Source organism: Sprattus sprattus (genome assembly GCF_963457725.1).
Source record: "Sprattus sprattus genome assembly, chromosome: 1".
Taxonomy (NCBI): domain Eukaryota; kingdom Metazoa; phylum Chordata; class Actinopteri; order Clupeiformes; family Clupeidae; genus Sprattus; species Sprattus sprattus.
The window spans coordinates 49,920,854-49,940,760 of record NC_137920.1 but is presented as its reverse complement, the minus strand read 5'-3'; the positions used below and the strand labels follow the sequence as shown (position 1 = coordinate 49,940,760).

At 40.3% G+C, this 19,907-nt stretch overlaps 1 protein-coding gene across 1 annotated transcript in view; it reads left to right on the top strand.

Moving 5' to 3' along the window:
- slc13a5a (solute carrier family 13 member 5a) overlaps window positions 1-19,907 on the top strand; it is a gene marked incomplete at both ends in the record, with an annotated part of 46,565 nt that overhangs the window by 16,876 nt on the left and 9,782 nt on the right. The window contains 2 exons of the mRNA XM_080831891.1: window positions 2,225-2,346; window positions 6,515-6,676. Coding sequence (XP_080688017.1) covers window positions 2,225-2,346; window positions 6,515-6,676 — 284 coding nt within the window. The remainder of the gene's footprint in view (window positions 1-2,224; window positions 2,347-6,514; window positions 6,677-19,907) is intronic.

Sequence of the window (19,907 nt, the reverse complement as noted above, 5' to 3'; positions counted from 1 at the left end):
TCACAGACTATCTCACGCTACCTGGGGAATGTCACCGAGCCTCTATATTTTACAGAACCACCAACCAATTACTCAGTGATTGCTGTCAGAACCTGAAAATTATATGGGAGAAAGACCTGGGATGTCTGATGGATGATGAGGAATGGCTGGGAATTATATCTAACAATGGGAAATACATTCGGGAAGCTAGAGGGAAATTTACACAATACAAGATAACACACAGGTATTATTGGACACCACAAAGACTTAACAGAGCAGGTATACTAAACAATAATTTATGCTGGAAATGTCAGAAAGACATAGGTACTCTGCTTCACTGCATCTGGGAGTGCCCTGTTATTCAACCATTCTGGAAAATAGTGGTAGACAACTTGAGTAACTGGTTTGGAAGTGACATACCTCTATCTCCCAGATTATGCCTATTAGGGGACAGAAGACAAATACCTAACATATCCAGCACAGCTTTTTCCGTTATAATGGCAGGGATTACAACAGCTGCCAGGACTATTCTCAATCTATGGAAAACACCTAGACCTCCTGACATAAAAGAGTGGGTTAATATAATGACCAAAACGGCTTCATACGAGCTTATGCTCAACAGGGTAAACAATAGTAATAGTAAAAGAGCACCAATTTGGATCTCGTTCTGGGCTCACATTACACTACCTTCCTCTGAGTTTCCCTAACATCAATCAATAAATTAATCAATTACATACATACATACATACAAACAAACATAAAAAATAATAACAATTGTAATATGTAATAGTATTCCTAGTTATGTATCAACATGTACTGGTCTTATTTGTAATGTATTTTTTATTTTTTCATCTTTGTAAAAATGTCTCATAATGTACAATGTAAAGTGTATAATGATGTTATGTCAAGCACCAACTTCTAAATAAAAACTTGAATTACAAAAAAAAAAAAGAGCAGCGTAGTAGCTAAATACCCTCCTGTCCATGCTCAGTCATTACTATAGGCAGGACTTACTGATTCAGTCCTAATGTGCCAGTGTATGGATTTAAGAATGGGGGTGTTCCTATCTTTTACTCCTAGTGTGAACTCTTTGAGAATCAACTGAAGCTGTATATCTAGACCAGACCTGGGCAAAGTGCGGCCCAAGGGCCATTTGCGGGCATGTTGGCTGTCCCTGTGCGGCCCGCGGAGGTCAATTGTGAATTAGGAATCAAACGTAAATACCTGTACTCTGTAATACGGCTCTTCAGAATGTTCTAAAAAGTTCAGTTGATTTGAATGGGCCATCCCAACGTTCGCATGTCTGTAATTTCTCCGCTTCGCGTTGGGGTGGTGTTCGCCCTGTCGGGGCTTATCTTCCCAATAATGGCCGGCGTTCTATACATTATCCCTTACATATTCACTGCTGCAAAAAATGTATGACTGCTGTCATTGGCAACGGTTTTTGTGCTTCTAATTCACATCTTTCATATCATTCCGCAAGAAGTCCGGTCATTTAACGTAACGCAAAGTCATTCAAATTTTAAACCAACTACGTTATGTTTTGAGGAAGATAATCTTAATTCCAGTCTGAAGACATCATGCACATCAGTGAATGTGTCAGGTGTTAGTAGAAGGTGGGCTGCTACGCAACACCTGAAACTTTAAAGCTTGCGTGAAGAACAATTTTTTCTTAGCGGAAATCACGAAACGGCAACAAAATCATTGTCTCAAGAACAGTGGATGGGAAACACAGTTCAGCTATGACACCAAGCTGTCTCAAGAACAGCGGATGGGAAACACAGTTCAGCTATGACACCAAGCTGTCTCAAGTACAGTGGATGGTTCCTAAACACTTCAGCTATGACACCAAGCTGTCTCAAGAACAGCGGATGGGAAACACAGTTCAGCTATGACACCAAGCTGTCTCAAGTACAGTACAGTGGATGGGAAACAGAGTAGATTGGAGTGCAAAGTTTCTGTAATGGTTGTGGAGCCCCTGAGGTCATAATCAGAGCTAAGGTCAAAGGGTCAGGTCTTAAGGAGCATAGCTACTGATGACATCCATGCCTGACTAAGAAGTAGTAACTTTTGTTAAAAAATATATATGATAGGTAATGAGCCGTGAAAGGCAACGGAACTTACTTTGTAGAACCTCTAAATGTTTGGCTACTTATCTGATTGACTTCCATAAGCACCCATGGCTTCACCAGACTAGCCAGACAAACTGGGTGTGACGCAAGGTTCCTATGATCTCTCCCACCAGGCCCTCAGCACTCCTGTGAGGGCTCCTCTCCGCTCCTCACCTGGAAGGTGGCGCAGAAGAAGATGCCCTGGAGCATCGTGCTGCTGCTGGGAGGAGGCTTTGCCTTGGCCAAGGGCAGTGAGGTGAGAGACGTGTGCACTGCAAAAAGTGAAATCTTAGTAAGATAAAATATCTTTAATCAGGAATATATGCTTGTTTTCTTAAAAGGTTTCTTAAAATAAGTAATATTTGCTTGAAATAGGCAAAAATAACCTTACCAAAGAGCACTAGGTAAGTTCAATTTAGCTAGAAACAAGACCAACTAGATTTTTTCATCTCAATATAAGAGTAATAACACTAGGTTAGAAAAGCATTTTTGCAGTGTAGAACTGTACAGTTTGTCGGCCGTTATCCCTTTCTTACTGAGATTGTATTACTGGTTCTGAGCATGTTGATGCTTGAAACTAGAATTGCCATTATTATAAGGCAGTTTGATCCCCACTTACAAGTACAAAACTGCTTTGTCAAAGTCAGAATTTCTTATTTCAAGCATTTTATCCTTCTCAGTCAAACTACACTAAAAACAAGTACATTTGCCTAGATACCAAAGATATCTAAGAATTATTTTCTCAATAGGGAAAGGTGCTTATATTCAGCAAATACTAGCAACATCCTTTTGAAATGAGTGTGCATGCTAGGCAATTTATCTTGAAATCAGTCAAGCTACATTAAAACAAGAACATTGGCCTAGATGCCAAAAATATTTAAGAATTATTATCTCAATATGTAGGGAAAGGTGCTTATATTCAGCAAATGCTAGCAACATCCTTTTGAAATGAGTCTGCATGCTAGGCAATTTATCTTGAAATCAGTCAAGCTACACTAAAAACAAGAACATTGGCCTAGATACCAAAAATATTTAAGAATTATTATCTCAATATGTAGTAAAATGTGCTTTAATTTGGCAAATGCTACCACCATCATCTTGAAATACGGCTATATGTTAGACAATTTATCTTGAAATCAGTAAAGCTACACTAAAAACAAGTACATTTGCCTAGATACCGTAAGAAATATTTTCTCGATATCTAGGACAAATATTTATTATTATTTTTCAAGCTTCAGTTTTGGGCTTTTTTGCCTTTTATCAGATAGGACAGTAGAGAGAGAGACAGGAAACAATCTGGAGGGAGATATTGAGAAACGACTGCAAGTCAGTCTCGAACCTGAACTCTTACCTGTGTCCCCATCATACCCATTCATGGTGCAGGGTTGCTGCCGCATGGGCCACAGCTCCAACCTTTAAACAGTCATCTCTTGAGGATATTGGTATTTGTTTTGGAGAGTTTTGAAGTCAACGCATATGTGCAATTGATCATTAGAGATTGTGCAGATAGCATTCTCAGCTGTTTTTACCATAGCAACTATGTCTAGGTTGAAGTTACTAATTAAAAATTATTTGAAGCATTCTTTGTGCTATCTGCAAAATCTATATTATCTCAATGATCAATTGCACATTGACTTCAAAACTCTCCAAAAAAATGCAAATTTCCTAAACAGATGACTGTTTTAAGGAAGGAGCTGTGGCACACGCAGTAACAACCCTGCACCATGAATGGGTCTGATGGGGATACAGGTAAGAGTTCAGGTTCGAGTCCGACTTGTGGCCATTTCTCAATCCCTACCTCTAGTTAGCGTCCTGTCTCGCACTACTGTCCTATCTGATTAAATGCAAAAAAGCCCAAAAATGAATCTAATAAATGAAATAACAAAATCACTGAATCTAAGCAAATTGTCCTAGATATTGAGAAAATAATTCGTATGGTATCTAGGCAAATGTACTCGTTTTTAGTGTAACTTTACTGATTTCAAGATAAATTGTCTAACATATAGCCTCCAAGATGATGGTGCTATTATTTGCTGAATATAAGCACATTTTTCTACGTTTCGAGAAAAGAATTCTTAATTTTTTTAGTTTTAGGCAAATGCACTTGTTTTCAGAGAAGCTGAACTTATTTCAAGATAAGTTGCCTAGCATATAACCTCAATTCAAGATGATGTTGCTATCATTTGCTGAATACAAGCAAATGTTTCCACATTTCGATGAAATAATTCTTATTTTTTTTTAGGCATTTATACTTGTTTAAGGTGTAGTTGTACTGATTTCAAGATAAATTGCCTTATGTAGCCTCATTTCAAGAGTATGGTGCTAGCATTTGCTAAATTTAAGCACAATTTCCTACATTTTGAGAAAATAATTCTTACTTATTTTGACAAACGTACTAGTTTTTAGTCTGGCCACACTAGTTTTAAGATATATTTGGGTTTTTTGAGGCTAGCTATTTTAACTTGTTTTAGAAACTCTTAGTAAGTCAAATCTTCCTGTTCTGTTGGCAGATAATTTAGCAATATTTGCACCATTTTATTACTTTTTTTTCTTGTTTTTGAAAGCTGATTTTTTGCAGTGTGCGTGTGTGTGTGTGTGTGTGAGGGGGGGGGGGGGGGGGGGGGTTATACATTGTGTGTTTGTGTGTTTGTATTCATGGTTATATGTTTCTACCCGTATAGATCTACTTTCTCTGTGAGTGATTAGATTAGATTAGATTAGATATGATTGGATTTCATTTTATTGTCATTGCACAGAGTACAAGTATTGAGACAACGAAATGCAGTTTAGTATCCAACCAGAAGTGCAAAATAGCAATAAAAGTGCAGAGTATGTGCATATGTAAAGTGGAATAAGTGAATAAATAAGATATATACAGTAAGAGATAGGTATGAAATATGAACAGAAGTTGGGACTAGCAGCAATTGAGGAAGTGTAGATAGATATGATATATATAAAGTGCACTGCAGGTGTAAGTATTAGTGGTGGTAATAAGTGAAGAAAATGAGGTAGTAGTAATATAATGATTAGTAAGTATTAGTGCTGTCAGTTTAACGCGTTTTTATTGTGCGATTAACGCGTTGTTTTAGATTAACGTTCTTTTTGCTCTCCCAAACTGTGTAGTAGGCTAACGTTACGTTTGAGTGAATGGTGAGCGCGATACGGCGAAATTGATGATAAAAAGCTTCTGAATAGAAAGTTTACCTTTAAAAGTTGTGTTGTGCAAAAAAAGCGAGCTTCATTGTTGTCTGAAAATGTCAACAGGCAGCTGGCTGGAAGCACAGAAGTAGTAGGCTTACCTTTTATTGGTAACCTAACTGTTACGGTTCATTGTTTTTTAAATAAGAGGCCTGACTTCTATGTTCACAGCAACTTGAAAAAAAGAAAATATTAAGCCATGGTTTAACTGCACTATAGGCTGAGTCCTTGTTTATCTGAAATGTGCATTTTATAATTTTATTTTGTACCGCCCTATTTGGCAATGTTGTTTTTCAATAAAATAAAACACTTTTCCATGTTGATAAGAGCATTAAAAAAAAAATGATTGAAGGGACATTTAGAATAGATAAAAATTTGCGATTAATCAATTTGCGATTAATCGCGATTAATTTTGAGTTAACTATGACAAAAATGCGATTAATCGCGATTAAATATTTTAATCGTTTGATAGCACTAGTAAGTATTGTTAGGTGTAAGTACAGTTAATACAGTAATACAGTAAAAAGTGGGATTGTAAGTACAGTAAAGACAGTAAAAAGTGGGATAAAACAAGACATGCTTGTGCAAATGTTCAGTGGTTGGAGGAGGGTGTGTGGCAGTCAAGCCAGGGTGGAGGGGGGAAGTACAGTCTTAGAGGGAGGTGTGTTGAGGGATGGGGGGGCTATCCCCGAGAAGCAGAGTTCAGTAGGGTGTCAGCCGCAGGGATGAAGCTGTTCTTGAACCTGCTGGTCCGGGAATGGAGGACCCTGTAGCACCTCCCAGAGGGGAGCCGTCCTTGACGATGCTGCGCGCCCTCCGCAGACATCTCTTGCCCTGGACAGCCTTAATGGTGGGGAGAGTGGAACCGGTGATGCGTTGGGCAGTTTTCACCACCCTCTGCAGTCTTTTTCGGTCGGCAACAGAGCAGCTCCTATACCATACTGAGATGCAGTTTGTAAGAATACTCTCAATGGTACAGCGGTAGAAATTCTCCAGAATCTGAGGAGACAGATTGTCCTGTTTCAGTCTCCTCAGGAAAAAGAGACGCTGGTGTGCCTTCTTGACTATGGATGAGGTGGGACTGTGTCTCAGGTCTGTGTGTGTGTGTGTGTGTGTGTGTGTGTGTGTGTTCTGAAGCTTATGTTTCTCTATTTCTCTTTCTCTTTCTCTTTCTCTTTCTCTCTCAATCTCTCTCTCTCTCTCACTCTCTCTCTCTCTCCCTCCAGGAGTCCGGTCTGTCCCGGTGGCTCGGGGACCTGATGACCCCACTTCAGACCATCCCCCCCTGGGCCATCGCCATCATCCTCTGCCTCCTGATCGCCACCTTCACAGAGTGCACCAGCAATGTGGCCACGGCCACCCTGTTCCTCCCTGTGCTCGCCTCCATGGTACACACATGCTCACAGTAGCATCTACATTCCTGAATTTACAATACGCTCTGTCGGTTAGTCAATCTGTCAGATGTTCCTCAAATGCTTGAGCAGTTTGAGGTATCTTTGTGACCTGAACAAGGCTCTGTTTGGCATACCTGTAGCCTGGATACCAGACCGAACCTCGCCCACAAAATTTGAGGTTGGGAAGTTCGGTCTGGCTCTGTGCCGTTGGGGATTTGATTTGATTTTATTCGGATCCCCATTAGCTGATGCCAAAGACACCAGCTACTCTTCCTGGGGTCCACACAAGAAAACAACGTACCAAACAACAGATAAAAAAAGGAAAAGCATATAACAAAGAAGACATCAACATACAAACAACAGATAAAGGAAAGGGAAAAAGACACATAACAAAGAAGAAATCAACATACAAACACCAGATAAAAGAAAGGAAAAAAACAACAACTAAATAACCTAACCATCACAAACAAAAACAACAGATGACAAATAGGAAAAAAGGATAAGTGAGTAGATAAATAAAAATTAGTAATACATACTAACAGCCATGAGGTGTTGCTTCAGAGAGAGTATCAGAGAGCAGGATTCTGTCGGACCAATCAAATTGTCAGGGCGGGCTTTATACGATGATGGACAGATGACCAACCAACGCTTGAGTTGAATTAACGATAGATTAGAAATCATACCAAGATGGCGGCGTCTCGGGAGCCTGTTAGTGGGACATATTTTATGTGATTTAAGCTATCTACACGACTTTTTTATGTCTACATTGACTCGGTTAGTTGTGTATGTGCAACACGAATGTTGCAGAGGATTGTAGGTCTTAACTGAAGCGCTCTAGACCATTATTGATAGGCTATTGCTAACGCTTAGACCAAAAATCCATTGAAACACATAGTAGCTAGCTAGCCTCGCTGCTAATAAGTCTAACGTGAGCAGACATATCGTCTCGGTTACTTACGTAACCTTGGTTCCTTTAGTGGAACCGCAGACATTACAGATGGGACGTGACATTGTCACGGCTCCAATTCGAATACACTATTCATTCACGCCGGAAGGCTGAAATATGTCAATCATCTCCTGAGCCCGCCCCCTCAGGAGCGCATAAATAGCAGCGCTTGACATATGAACATCCTCTTGGACAATTTTGAGTGTAACATAAGAACACACCCACTCCAAGAAGAATGGACACTGTACACGCAATCTTTGTAATGTCTGCGGTTCCACTAAAGGAACCGAGGTTACGTAAGTAACCGAGACTTTCCTTGTCGTAGGAACACTACGACATTACAGATGGGACCGTATCCCTTCACGCGTGAAAAATACAGTGTCAATCAACCTTGACCAGCTCCTCGTATTTCTGACCTCCCAAGAGGCACACACGGTAGCTGGTGGTTAACGGTTCATCTACGTTTGACCATAAAAGCTAATGAACACATAGTATATTTTTAATAACCATTCCACGTAGACTACAACGATTTCCAATCGTATGTCCACACGTTATCCCCATATACCGGAATGTCAGCCTTTAACCATGAAAAGGACTGACAACCGTTCATATCTAAGAAACCATTCACTGGCTCTGGGGGGCTATTGAATTTTCAGCGTGCAAGACTCCCTGCAAGAAGGAGGGGGTCGACACATCTAACATATAGAATCTAATGAAGGTGTTGCGAGAATTCCAACTCGCAGCCTTACATATGGCTTCAACTGAGACGCCTTTCAACAAGGCCCAGGAGGAAGCAACTTCACTGGGGGCTCTAAAGATAAACTCTTATAAGACAAAACGATAGCCTCCACTATCCAACGGGAAAGGCTCGGTTTTGAAAGAGGTCTGCCCCTTGCCTGTGCGCCAAAGCAGACAAACAGCTGGTCAGTTTTTCTGAAAGCACTCGTGCGCTCCGTATAACATCGGAGAGCGCGCACCGGGCATAGTTTATTCAGGCGCTCCTCATCCGCCGAAGCAGAAGGAGGAGGCGAAAACACTGCCAATTCAATGACTTGGTTGCGAAATGGAGTCGAAACCACCTTGGGTGTGTAGGCAGCATTAGGTTGCATAACCACTTTGTCACCAGCGATCGCGAACTGAAGGCAAGATGCGCTGACTGATAGAGCTCGCAAATCGCCCACGCGCTTGACTGACACCAGAGCCAGTAAAAGCGCAATTTTAAAAGAGACAAATTTCATGTCTACTTCCTCAAGGGGCTCGAACGGAGGCCCTGTAAGAGCGCGTAAAACCACCAGTAGATCCCATGAGGGCACCAAGTGCCTGTCAGGCACTCCCCAGATAGCAAATCATTTTGGCTTTGTTTTGGTATACATATGGCCTCTTTGGGCTTCTTTTGGCACATGAAAAGCTCCCCCTAAGTCTTTTGGGCGATCTGTGGCTTGATTATGATCTGCCATAATAAATAGAGGGCGCCATGTTATTCTGGCTTAGTTATGGCTTATGTCTGGTTAACCAGACGAAATTGTGATGAGCGGGACCGCATCTCATGACTTACGGGCGCGCTTTGGCATCTCTCTGGCTTGCCAAAAGGCTTCACAAACGCCGGGAATTTAAAACATTCGATGCACAGAGAAGAGCCCCAGCTACACATTACACCCAGCTACACACTAAGGTAAGTCGCATTTTTTTCTCTTTTAAAAAGTTATTAGACATTATTATTGCTCACATCAAGATACTCATATTCGTTTATCTGTTTTAAACGCCCGTCATGCCCTCCGCAATGTTACATTTAAATAGCCTAATGTTGGATTTGCTATAATTCAGTGAGCCGGTCATTATTTTCCTTCTAGCCATTTCTAGTGAATAAAACGCCTAGCTAGCATTTAACGTGCATAAAGGCATTTAAGATGTTAAAGGTGCTCTAAGTCTTCTTGCGCGGTTTCTAAGGTAAAACATTTTTTGTCACCTATAGTAAACATCTCATCACAGTCCTCTAGCAGCTAGAGGACTGTGATGAGATGTTTACTATAGGTGACAAAAAATGTTTCCTCGCTGCAGCGCTGCAGCCTGCCTGTCCTCTGAATATTAAAAAAACATTTTTTTAAACTGTCAGGAAAAAATCCTGAACTCTGCTAAGTTGTTTGAATTACTTAGAATAAAATGACACCACAAACCACAGCAAAGTTTTTAACAGATCTATTACACTCCGGCCGAGAGTGGAGAGGATTTTTATGCCCTCTTGGCACCTCTGAGCTCTCGCTCCTGGCGCAAGACCTTTTATTAGAATTCAGTGCATAGGTTACAAAATACATTTTAACCCCTCCTCTGTCCGGAGTTGCCATCTGGCCTCTGTCCTTCTAAGATAAGAAACCTTGCTTAATTAAAAACCAACAGTCACGAAAAGTTTAACAGAACACCTGGCCTCATCAATCGCCATTGCAATCTCAATGTAAACATTCATGACATTAGTTTCAGTAACACAATAGTTGGTTTTTCCCAGCGTTGGAGACGTAGTTGTAAATACCTTAACTAAACAATGCCTTTCTAAGATAACTTCAAACAACCCCCTCTCTCAAGAGACAGCATTCCATTGAACAAGACAGAGAAACAGGGCACATAATCAACAGCACAGAACACTTTAGAAAATAGCAGTTATAAGAATTTCCTTTAAGTCTAACACTTCATGATAATATTTAATAATTTCCTTCACATTTCCCTCCTTTTTATCATGAAAGATAACTCTAATAAAGAAATAACCCTATCTCCTTCAGTTGTCTTCATAGGCATCATTACACTAAACATCATCATTCTGATAAGTCAATAGAGCATCAAATTCCTGTGATAGCATTACACTCTGTACAGAATTACGTACTACACTAGAAATGAGAACTGTTCCACATGTAGAAATACACATCATGAAAATACAAAACATACAAAAATTGCAACAACAGTTAACAGACCTTTCAACATAATTTGCAACCATGTACCAAAAGTAAGCAACCCAGATTAAACCACCCAAAAACATCAACCACTTTATAGCATCACAAACAGCCCTCATTTGCTGTAAGGCTTCAGCTACAGATGGATGTCATCAGATATCCAGGTATCATTCAGCATAACACAAACCCCTTCCACTAGCAGCAGTAAGTAAATCTAGCAGTAATCTATTTTTTTCTTCACCATCAGCAGACTCTTGAGAAACCTTGTCCTTAAGGCCTTCCACGCTGACTAAGGTGACATTAACACATAGTCCTAACCTATAGTTAAGTCTTTCCATTATTAACATGACTTTACCTAATCCTAAAGACAGAATCAGAGACAAAATTACTTTGATACTATTAGTCCAAATATGTTTTGTTATCATCAGGCATGTCAGTCCCGCACATGATGTCATGGTTCTCAACAGCAAATCTCTTCTTACGAGATAACCCTGGCTGTGAGATCGCACTAACACATAAACATGGTCCGTGACCTGAGCGGGGGCACATATGCCAACCCAATGTGAAGGGATCTGACTGTACCATCTTTAACTACACAACCACATTACCTCTCCCAGTATAGGGGCACCCTTGTCTAAGGGGCAGTGTTTTTCATTCCAACCCCAACATAAGGCACAATATATACCCATGTACTGACATTGGATGAGGAAGTGGTGCTTGAGGACACAGTATCCGTAAGAATAACACTGTCTCTGTCTCTCATTGTTCCATTATTTGCAACACATAATGGCAATACAGAATAGACTATCACTTAAGGTGACATCAAAAATATAGTATTTAGCTCTACTAGTGGTTGGGTCGTGTTAAACACATCCTGCACCTGGATACCGTTTGCATCACAAGATGTAGTATTGCAGCCCCAGCTGTCTGGGCCACACTTCTCTCCAACACAGATCTTGGCTTGATATGAAAGTGGTCTAACCTTAAGTCTAGGTTGATAGGAAGAATTTGCATTAAGGTACATAATTAGAAATTAGTCTTATTACGTCTGCTCGCTTGCATAGATGCATATCTATCCCATGAATCAGTAGACTACACAGGTGAGTAACATTCTCCAGTGCCATATATTCTCTCAATTACACTTGTGGAGGACTATAAACCCCAAAAGTACACCTGTAATAATCACTAATAGCAACAGTCTAGACATTGTTGTAACCGAATTACACTATTTATGCAATTTACAGAAAAACAATAAACCATATAAACAAGAAACACAGTAAAACAAAAAATTGGATACACCCCTTCTATGTTGAGTAAAATTTCGAATTACAAAATTCGGTGACTTTCAGACGGTCAAGATCTAAATTTCTCAACCCCCTTCGAGGGAACCACTAAACCCTACTCAACGCTAGTGGTGTATCCTACTAATGATCTAAGTTAACAGTGTGACAGGTGAATACAGGTGGAGCGTTGGCGTTGGCGTGGCCAGTAGCACTTGGTATGGTCACTCCCACCTTCACCTGGCCTTGTTCCTGTGGGGACACAGAAAAAACTCGAACAGTATGTTGCACTTAACAGTTGGAGTGAGATCTATATTCTGTATAAGTATATCAAAGATTGACAATGGTAGACCTTGAGCAGGGGTAATGTGCATACTTAAAACTACCAAGTCTAAACAATCAGGCCATTGTATACCTCATTCACAAAATGTCAGACCTTATCATTTCACATTGCTTCACTAAAAGACTAAAAAAAAAATTTGTATAGTTTATTAATACATAATAGTTATTATGTATGCACCTCCCCCCTGTTGAGGCATGTAAAGCCACATGACTCAAAATTGCTGCCCATTTATATCTATATTTATATCCAAATTGATAGGTAATTGAATTGCTTCAAGTAACACTTGTAACAACTTTTATATTTAACTAAAATGTGTGAAACAGCAAAAGCCTTTGCTGTCCATGTATACATTTCCTGCCATTTGAGATAACAGACATGCCCTGTTCAATGCAACTATCTCTCTGCTTAAACAAACAAGCTAGACTGCTAGACATCAATCACTTCCATTGACAACCTAGAATCTCTGAGCAGAGACCCTTGATATTACCCTGTAGCAGCATTTCCATGCAGTGTATGCCAGTTACGCAAAACTATGGGCTGAAAATCAACAATGAACTCTTTGATTTTCAATCACCCCAAATAAAAAATCACAGAAAGAATGAAAAACGCGATTTCTCCTAAACCAAAACATCTCTAGACAAAAACAATCGATCCTCAGATAATGGATCAGACAAAACAACTAGAACAAACACACACACACAGCCTTCTGCTGCACTATTCCATGGTGTAATATGACCACATACAGCCAATCAGTTAAACAACCTGCATGGGCCTAGATAATATGTCTATAATGTTTCTTATGTTTTTCCCAAAAAAGTATCTTCTTTCCATATAGGCTACCTTAAAAAAAAAAACATACACCCAGGACGAAGACTTTGTCCCATAACAACATGCTCACAATTACTCGTAATTGTAACAACATACACTGATCTTATCTTTTAAAATAAATCATGTAGGCTCAATCTTATTCAATCCTGCTAAATGGCTATCAGGACACCTTACGTGTGAGGTAAATGTATGGATCAGATATTAATCTTGCTTTGTCGCTTCTGACAGACAAAAGGACCGATTTTAAGAATCTCACTATTAATTTTAACTTGGTTAACCTCCTCGTAATTTCGTTTGTTTTAAGAATTTTCCGACAACGTCGAGTATTTAATTCGGAAAGTAAATGTTGCTAACTTCCTTCAAGTCAGTCAGCTTTATTTATGTGGTACTTATACACAGCCAAAATGTGGCAGTAGGCTACCCTCAGCCTGTTTGTTAGTCTAAGGGGAGAACACCCCCTCTGACCCCCTGCACTGCAAGCACACACACGGTCACATCGTTTCACAGACAAGGAGGCGTTTCCGGTTTTAAACCATAGCTTTACATTTAAGGAGACCGTATACTTGTTTTACTATAATGCTATAGGCCTAATTAACCAATTAGATGACTATAGAAGTGACTTTCTAACCTCTACACTGAGTTTTAAGACAGATCATTCATATTATTTGTCCATGTGAGTGAAAACACATACCACAAAACCCAGCCATGTAAATAAATTAACCCATGTATAGAAAGTCTCTGAACTTTCCTTTTGCGCTTCTTATATTAATACACGTGCTGTTTAACTATCACATAGCCTTACCGTCTTTCCTACCTACTCCGTGATATGGCTAAGCCTAGTTTAGTCATTACATCTTATTCAAGAAGATTTAAACGGACAGAGGATGAACCCGACTTGTAATTTTAAAGAGTATCCTGTTAGCGAATTATGTATCTGTTGACATTGTTTTAACTAATTATCGTGACTATTTGTATTCTCTTTGGCATAAAGACTCATAGTTATTGCTCTTTCAACTCTGACTAAGTTCAATTCGTAACTTCTTTACGCTAATATCCTGAATTCTGTAGTAGCCTATCCACACCCTTTAAGGGATGCCGCACCTCTTATACTAACTTTATCATTTCTGCACTAGCCTATATTAGGCAAATCCATTATGGAATAGAGACATTTCGGTTGATCAGACTGAAATTCCTAATTCTCTAATCGATCTGCACTTATATTATTTATTAAATATCATATAGATTTAGCGTCATCATTATCATAATACTCAATACAATTATTGTATGCCTCTTTAATGCTGCGATGATGATGTTCTCTCCCTCGCCTGCGTCTCTATAAGGAGACGGACTTTAGTATTATTTTTACTTTCTTTTATTTCGTCCCTACATACTCATCACCCTCTTTCAGAGCTTATCAAACTTGCTTTTTCTTTTCTCCCTTCTTCTTTCTCTACTTCTCCAGCTTTCTATAATAACATGCTGTTTCTTTCTTTGCTCTTATAATCCACACTTCTACCTTTCTACTTCTTCCCCCAATAGGGCTTGTTTCAACCGGTGCTCAAATTCTAGGCTTTGGGCTTCAGCGAAGTCTTCTCATACGCTATGATTTCTGAAGACACGTTAGAACCTTTCTCCCAACTTATTATAATTAGGACGAGCTGTAAACGTATTGCGAACTATAAACAGTTGTCATACATTCATTTAAGTAATACATAAGTATGACTTGTCACGGATCGTGGTCAATTTAAATTGTCTGTTAGTGATAACGTCATAACTGCTCGACCAGGCCATGTCAATGAAACGAGACACAGTTTTTTCCGCTCAACTACGTTTCTCTATCCAACCTTCTACGTACTTTGTATGGCTAATTTGGCTATTAGGATGTTTCCTTAACCATGTACTTCTTATTGCCACTACAAAATTACTATGGTGAGTTTTTTTGGATTAAACAGAATATCTCAAATGGATCAACGAAATCTCCAGGGACAGAAGCTTCTAGGCCGGCAAAAGACACCGGTCCGCTGCCCCTCTGGGTGTTAACACAGAGGTTTTTCGCTGTTTTAATTCTGTTCAATCACTTACTCCATTCACACACAACATTCATACAGACGTCCATGTAAATCACTCCGATGTAAATCACTCTACACCATTCAAGTCCCAGACTTGTTAAAAACATGAAATTCCCAGAATCTCATTATAGCTATTGTCTGTTTTTTTAAGTAGCCCCAGGCAATACTTTAACTACTACTCTGTTAGTAAATGACCCCAGGCACACTTACGTATATGTGGGTCAAAGCTGATTCCATATCCCGTCAGATCCACCTCCCAGGTGCAGAACCGTCAGCTGGCCTATGCAGAATTTCACTACACAGGTCTTTCTGCCGAACCTAGTCGTGGCAGGCGTTGCGCAACGTCTTCAGCTTCCAGGGTCTGCATCTCGGCGGCGGTTCTTGAGGGATCCAGCTCGTAAGGACCAAGATGTCAGGAAAAAATCCTGAACTCTGCTAAGTTGTTTGAATTACTTAGAATAAAATGACACCACAAACCACAGCAAAGTTTTTAACAGATCTATTACACTCCGGCCGAGAGTGGAGAGGATTTTTATGCCCTCTTGGCACCTCTGAGCTCTCGCTCCTGGCGCAAGACCTTTTATTAGAATTCAGTGCATAGGTTACAAAATACATTTTAACCCCTCCTCTGTCCCGAGTTGCCATCTGGCCTCTGTCCTTCTAAGATAAGAAACCTTGCTTAATTAAAAACCAACAGTCACGAAAAGTTTAACAGAACACCTGGCCTCATCAATCGCCATTGCAATCTCAATGTAAACATTCATGACATTAGTTTCAGTAACACAATAGTTGGTTTTTCCCAGCGTTGGAGACGTAGTTGTAAATACCTTAACTAAACAATGCCTTTCTAAGATAACTTCAAACAACCCCCTCTCTCAAGAGACAGCATTCCATTGAACAAGACAGAGAAACAGGGCACATAATCAACAGCACAGAACACTTTAGAAAATAGCAGTTATAAGAATTTCCTTTAAGTCTAACACTTCATGATAATATTTAATAATTTCCTTCGCATAAACGGTGTCTGTTGTCAGCCCAGGCTCCAAAAACGGCAACAATAACAATATGGTCCAGGATGCACCAACTATAATCTTCAAAAAATACATAATTTTTAGCTTCAGGTTGGTAGGTAAGCCAGTATTTTTGCGAAATGCGAGTTTCCATGACAGATTCAAGACGCACGGGAGGGTCTCGTTACGTTTTGTTTGACAACATTGTCGAATGTCAACAGAAACCGCGCAAAAAGACCGCGCAGAGCACCTTTAAGTAGGGCTATGGTAAATGTATACACGTTACCTTCGAAACCATGTCGATAAGGCAAGCAGGCTATGCTAATTAGCGAGTTGTGGGAAATGTACATAGACAGTGTAAGAAATGTAGTGATGGGTGTAAGAAATGAATGAGGTTTCTTTGTTTCCGATGCAGCAATCTTTATTCCAGTAATGTGCAGTGACGAAGCAGCCTTACTCCGGATTCAGCATGGTAGCACTGAATAACAAGCATTCACAATTCTAGGCATATATACTGTTTTAAGACCACTCCTAGGCCTCTAATGTAAATGAGCTAGGCTTGTAATGCAAACAGGTCTGTCAACCTTTTGTTGTGGTATATGATAATCTGGTTTCTCTGTCTGAGATGGTTCTCAATGGCCTCCCCCATTCCCATACTATGATTAATTGCAGTCACTCACACCTCAGTTTGCTTCCTGACCCCAGGTGTCTGAGGAAATCCAGTGTGGGACTTTCTCTTTGTGACCATGATAAGATAACCATTTTGGGTATTCTGCTGGTGGTCACAGCAGCTGCTTGATCATGAATCTTACAGTCCACCCCTTGATGCTATGAAGCCATACATAGCATCAAATCAACTTTCTTTCTCAGAGTCACATCTTTCACAGAGTTGTCCAGTGGCGGGTGATGTCCTGCTTTAGGTTGCCCCCTCTGTGGCCATTAGGGAGTCTTACCCGTCATTGGACTCATCACCCTCGCATACACTGGTCATCTCCCAGTCCCAATAGGTAACCTATCAGGGGGTCATTCTGTAATTTGATACTATAAGATAAATATCTTTTATCAGGTTTGGAGAAGCATTTGAGAACCACCACAGCCAAGGAGACAGTCTAAGATAATTGAGCAAAACACAAAGGCATCTGACATCCTAAACACAAGTAGATATAAATGTAAATGGTCCCAATTGTTATCAAACATCAAAGCATACATCTTCTTTTCATCTTTTCGTGTTTGTTCGTGTGTGTGTGTGTGTGTGTGTCTGTGTTTTGTGTTTTGTAAGGATATGCACCCAGTGGTGGATATGCATATTTGTCCTGGGGAAAATCACTTTATCAAATTTCAGAGAAGACGCTCTCTGATTCTCTCATTGTCTTTCTTGTCCATGCACTCTATTGAGTGTGCCTTTCACCTTTCAGCAGATGAAGCTCTGAAAAGTGTCGAGATCTTTGATTGTCCATTGGGTTGCTTTCTTTATTGTCTTCATCAGTTGTGGTCCATTTCATTCCATCAGTCAATCTCTTAAGGTACATCTCTGGGCTTGTGGATCTCAGATCCATGTATGGTCTCAGGTCCTTTGGATTCCTGGGGCCGTATTCACAAAGAATCTTAGGGCTAAAAGTAGCTCATAAGTGGCGAATTTAGGAGAAACTCCTAAAAATAATGGGCGTGTCAGTCTTAAATTTAGGACTCCTATTTTTTTTTACTAAGAGCAATTCACAAAATATTTTATCCCTAAAAGTAGCACCTAAGTCTAGGACAGCTTAAAACTCCTCGTGAGGACTCCTAAGTCACTAAGACCTATTCACAAAAAGTCTTAAAATGGCTGAGGCCAGACGTAAGGTGTTGGAGACAATGAACGACTCTGAATTGTTGAGAAGATATCGTTTAAACCGTGAAGGCATCAACATTTTACTAGAATTAGTGTGGGATGCAATCACGTCTCCAACTATCCGAAACAACCCAATCAGTCCGGAAATTAAATGTTTGATAACATTAAGATTTTTGGATTTTTCACAATCATGGATATTGTTGCGAAGTGGCCTGGATCTACTCACGATTCGCGCATTTTAATGGAGAGCGGTCTGCGCCTTTTTGAGCGGCACCATGTACCTGCTGAATGCCACTTGTTGGGTGACAGTGGTTATCCATGCAAGACATGGCTTTTGACACCCTTCCTCAATCCACAACCGGGAGCACAGTTGAACTACAACATGCAAGTATACGCATGAGGCCTATTTTGGTGACACAATACCTGTAGCCGCGACGGCTCTTTTAAAGTTCACTCCGCAATCTCCATCCTACATTGTGACTGGAGCGCATACCACCGCTTCTCGCAGTCATCGACAGAGCGACACACGGCAGGGAATGAAGCATTTATGTTAACACATATGTCCTCCCATGCCTCACGCATAGTTTGCAGGGTGCTTTAATTATTATTTCTTTGATTTCATGCAATTTCCGTGTTTTTTTCGGCAATTTCTCTTTCTCTTAACGTGCAAAGCGTCATTCTCATTGGATGCACAAACTTGTCATCATGCGTGTGCATTCTGCTAAGTGCACTGTCCATAACTATTTAATATGACTTTATTTGAAGCCTAGGTTATTCTCTTATTTTCTGTTGATTTAGTGGGATCGTTAGGGGGATGTTAGGACTGAGTTTTGAATGAGAGCGCCTGTCAGCAACCAATCACCGTGCGCACCACTTCTAAACTCGTGCATGAGGATCGACGTCATCCATAGCAACGGAGTTTTTATCTTAAGCTTAGGAGTTGGTTTTATCCTTAGTATGAGTAGGTCTCAGAGCCGTTGTGAATCACTTTTAAGAAATCACTCCTACGTAAAAGGTTTTAGCGCGAGTTAGGAGCACTCCTAGTGGTAAGATAAAAGGCTTTGTGAATACGGCCCCTGGTCTGTAGAAACCTGTTGTGTGGTGGCCGTCTGGATTTTTCTTGTTGGTCCCAGTTATGCTTTGTGGTGGCCCTTGTCCACACCTCAAGCCTCTGGTCACCCAAATGGACTCCGGTCCCACAGGTTCCATTTCCACAAGTGGTATCCCTTTACATTGGGTTAGTCATCTGGTGTCTGAAATTTTATATAAAAGAAAAGAAATAATGTTGCCCCCCCCTTTCCCCACAAGAATGTCCACACATTCAACAGGTATCAACAACACAAACATAATCAAAACACCGCATTACAACACAAACTTAATCAAAACACAACATTAAAACAGGATTACAAATATAAACTCCCCCCTTTTTGATACAGCACACATTTTCAAAGTGTGCTACTATCAGCATCATTTGGAATCCCAATGTTTTGGCTACTTGTGTCTGAGTTACAGCCATTCTCTTCAAGCAGTGATTTGTCTGGCCAGGTGTTAATAGGTTCCTCTTGTGGTCTATTGTCTTGATGCAATGTCAGTTGACTCTGTAGACTATGTACTTTGTGAATCAGTTCTTGATAGTTGTCCCTTCTTGTCTGTGAAGAGTTACACCTTCTCGCTATGTGTCCCCTCTTTCCACAAGAAAAACAAACAACGCCTTGATGTCTTCCCACTCTGTCTTGGCAATGTCTTGCAATGTGACCCTGTTCTCCACATGCATAACAAACATAGTGTTCATACCTTCCCCCACTACCAGGGCAGTGTCTTGCAATGTGCCCATCTTCTCCACATGAATAGCATATAACACCCACTGGATTGCTTCTCCTGAAGCCATTACCTCTGTGTTGCCAACTAGACGAACTGGTTTCTGGCCCTCTTTGTCTCCTGTTCTGCTGGGCAAGCTTACATCCTACAACTGTAGCGGGGTG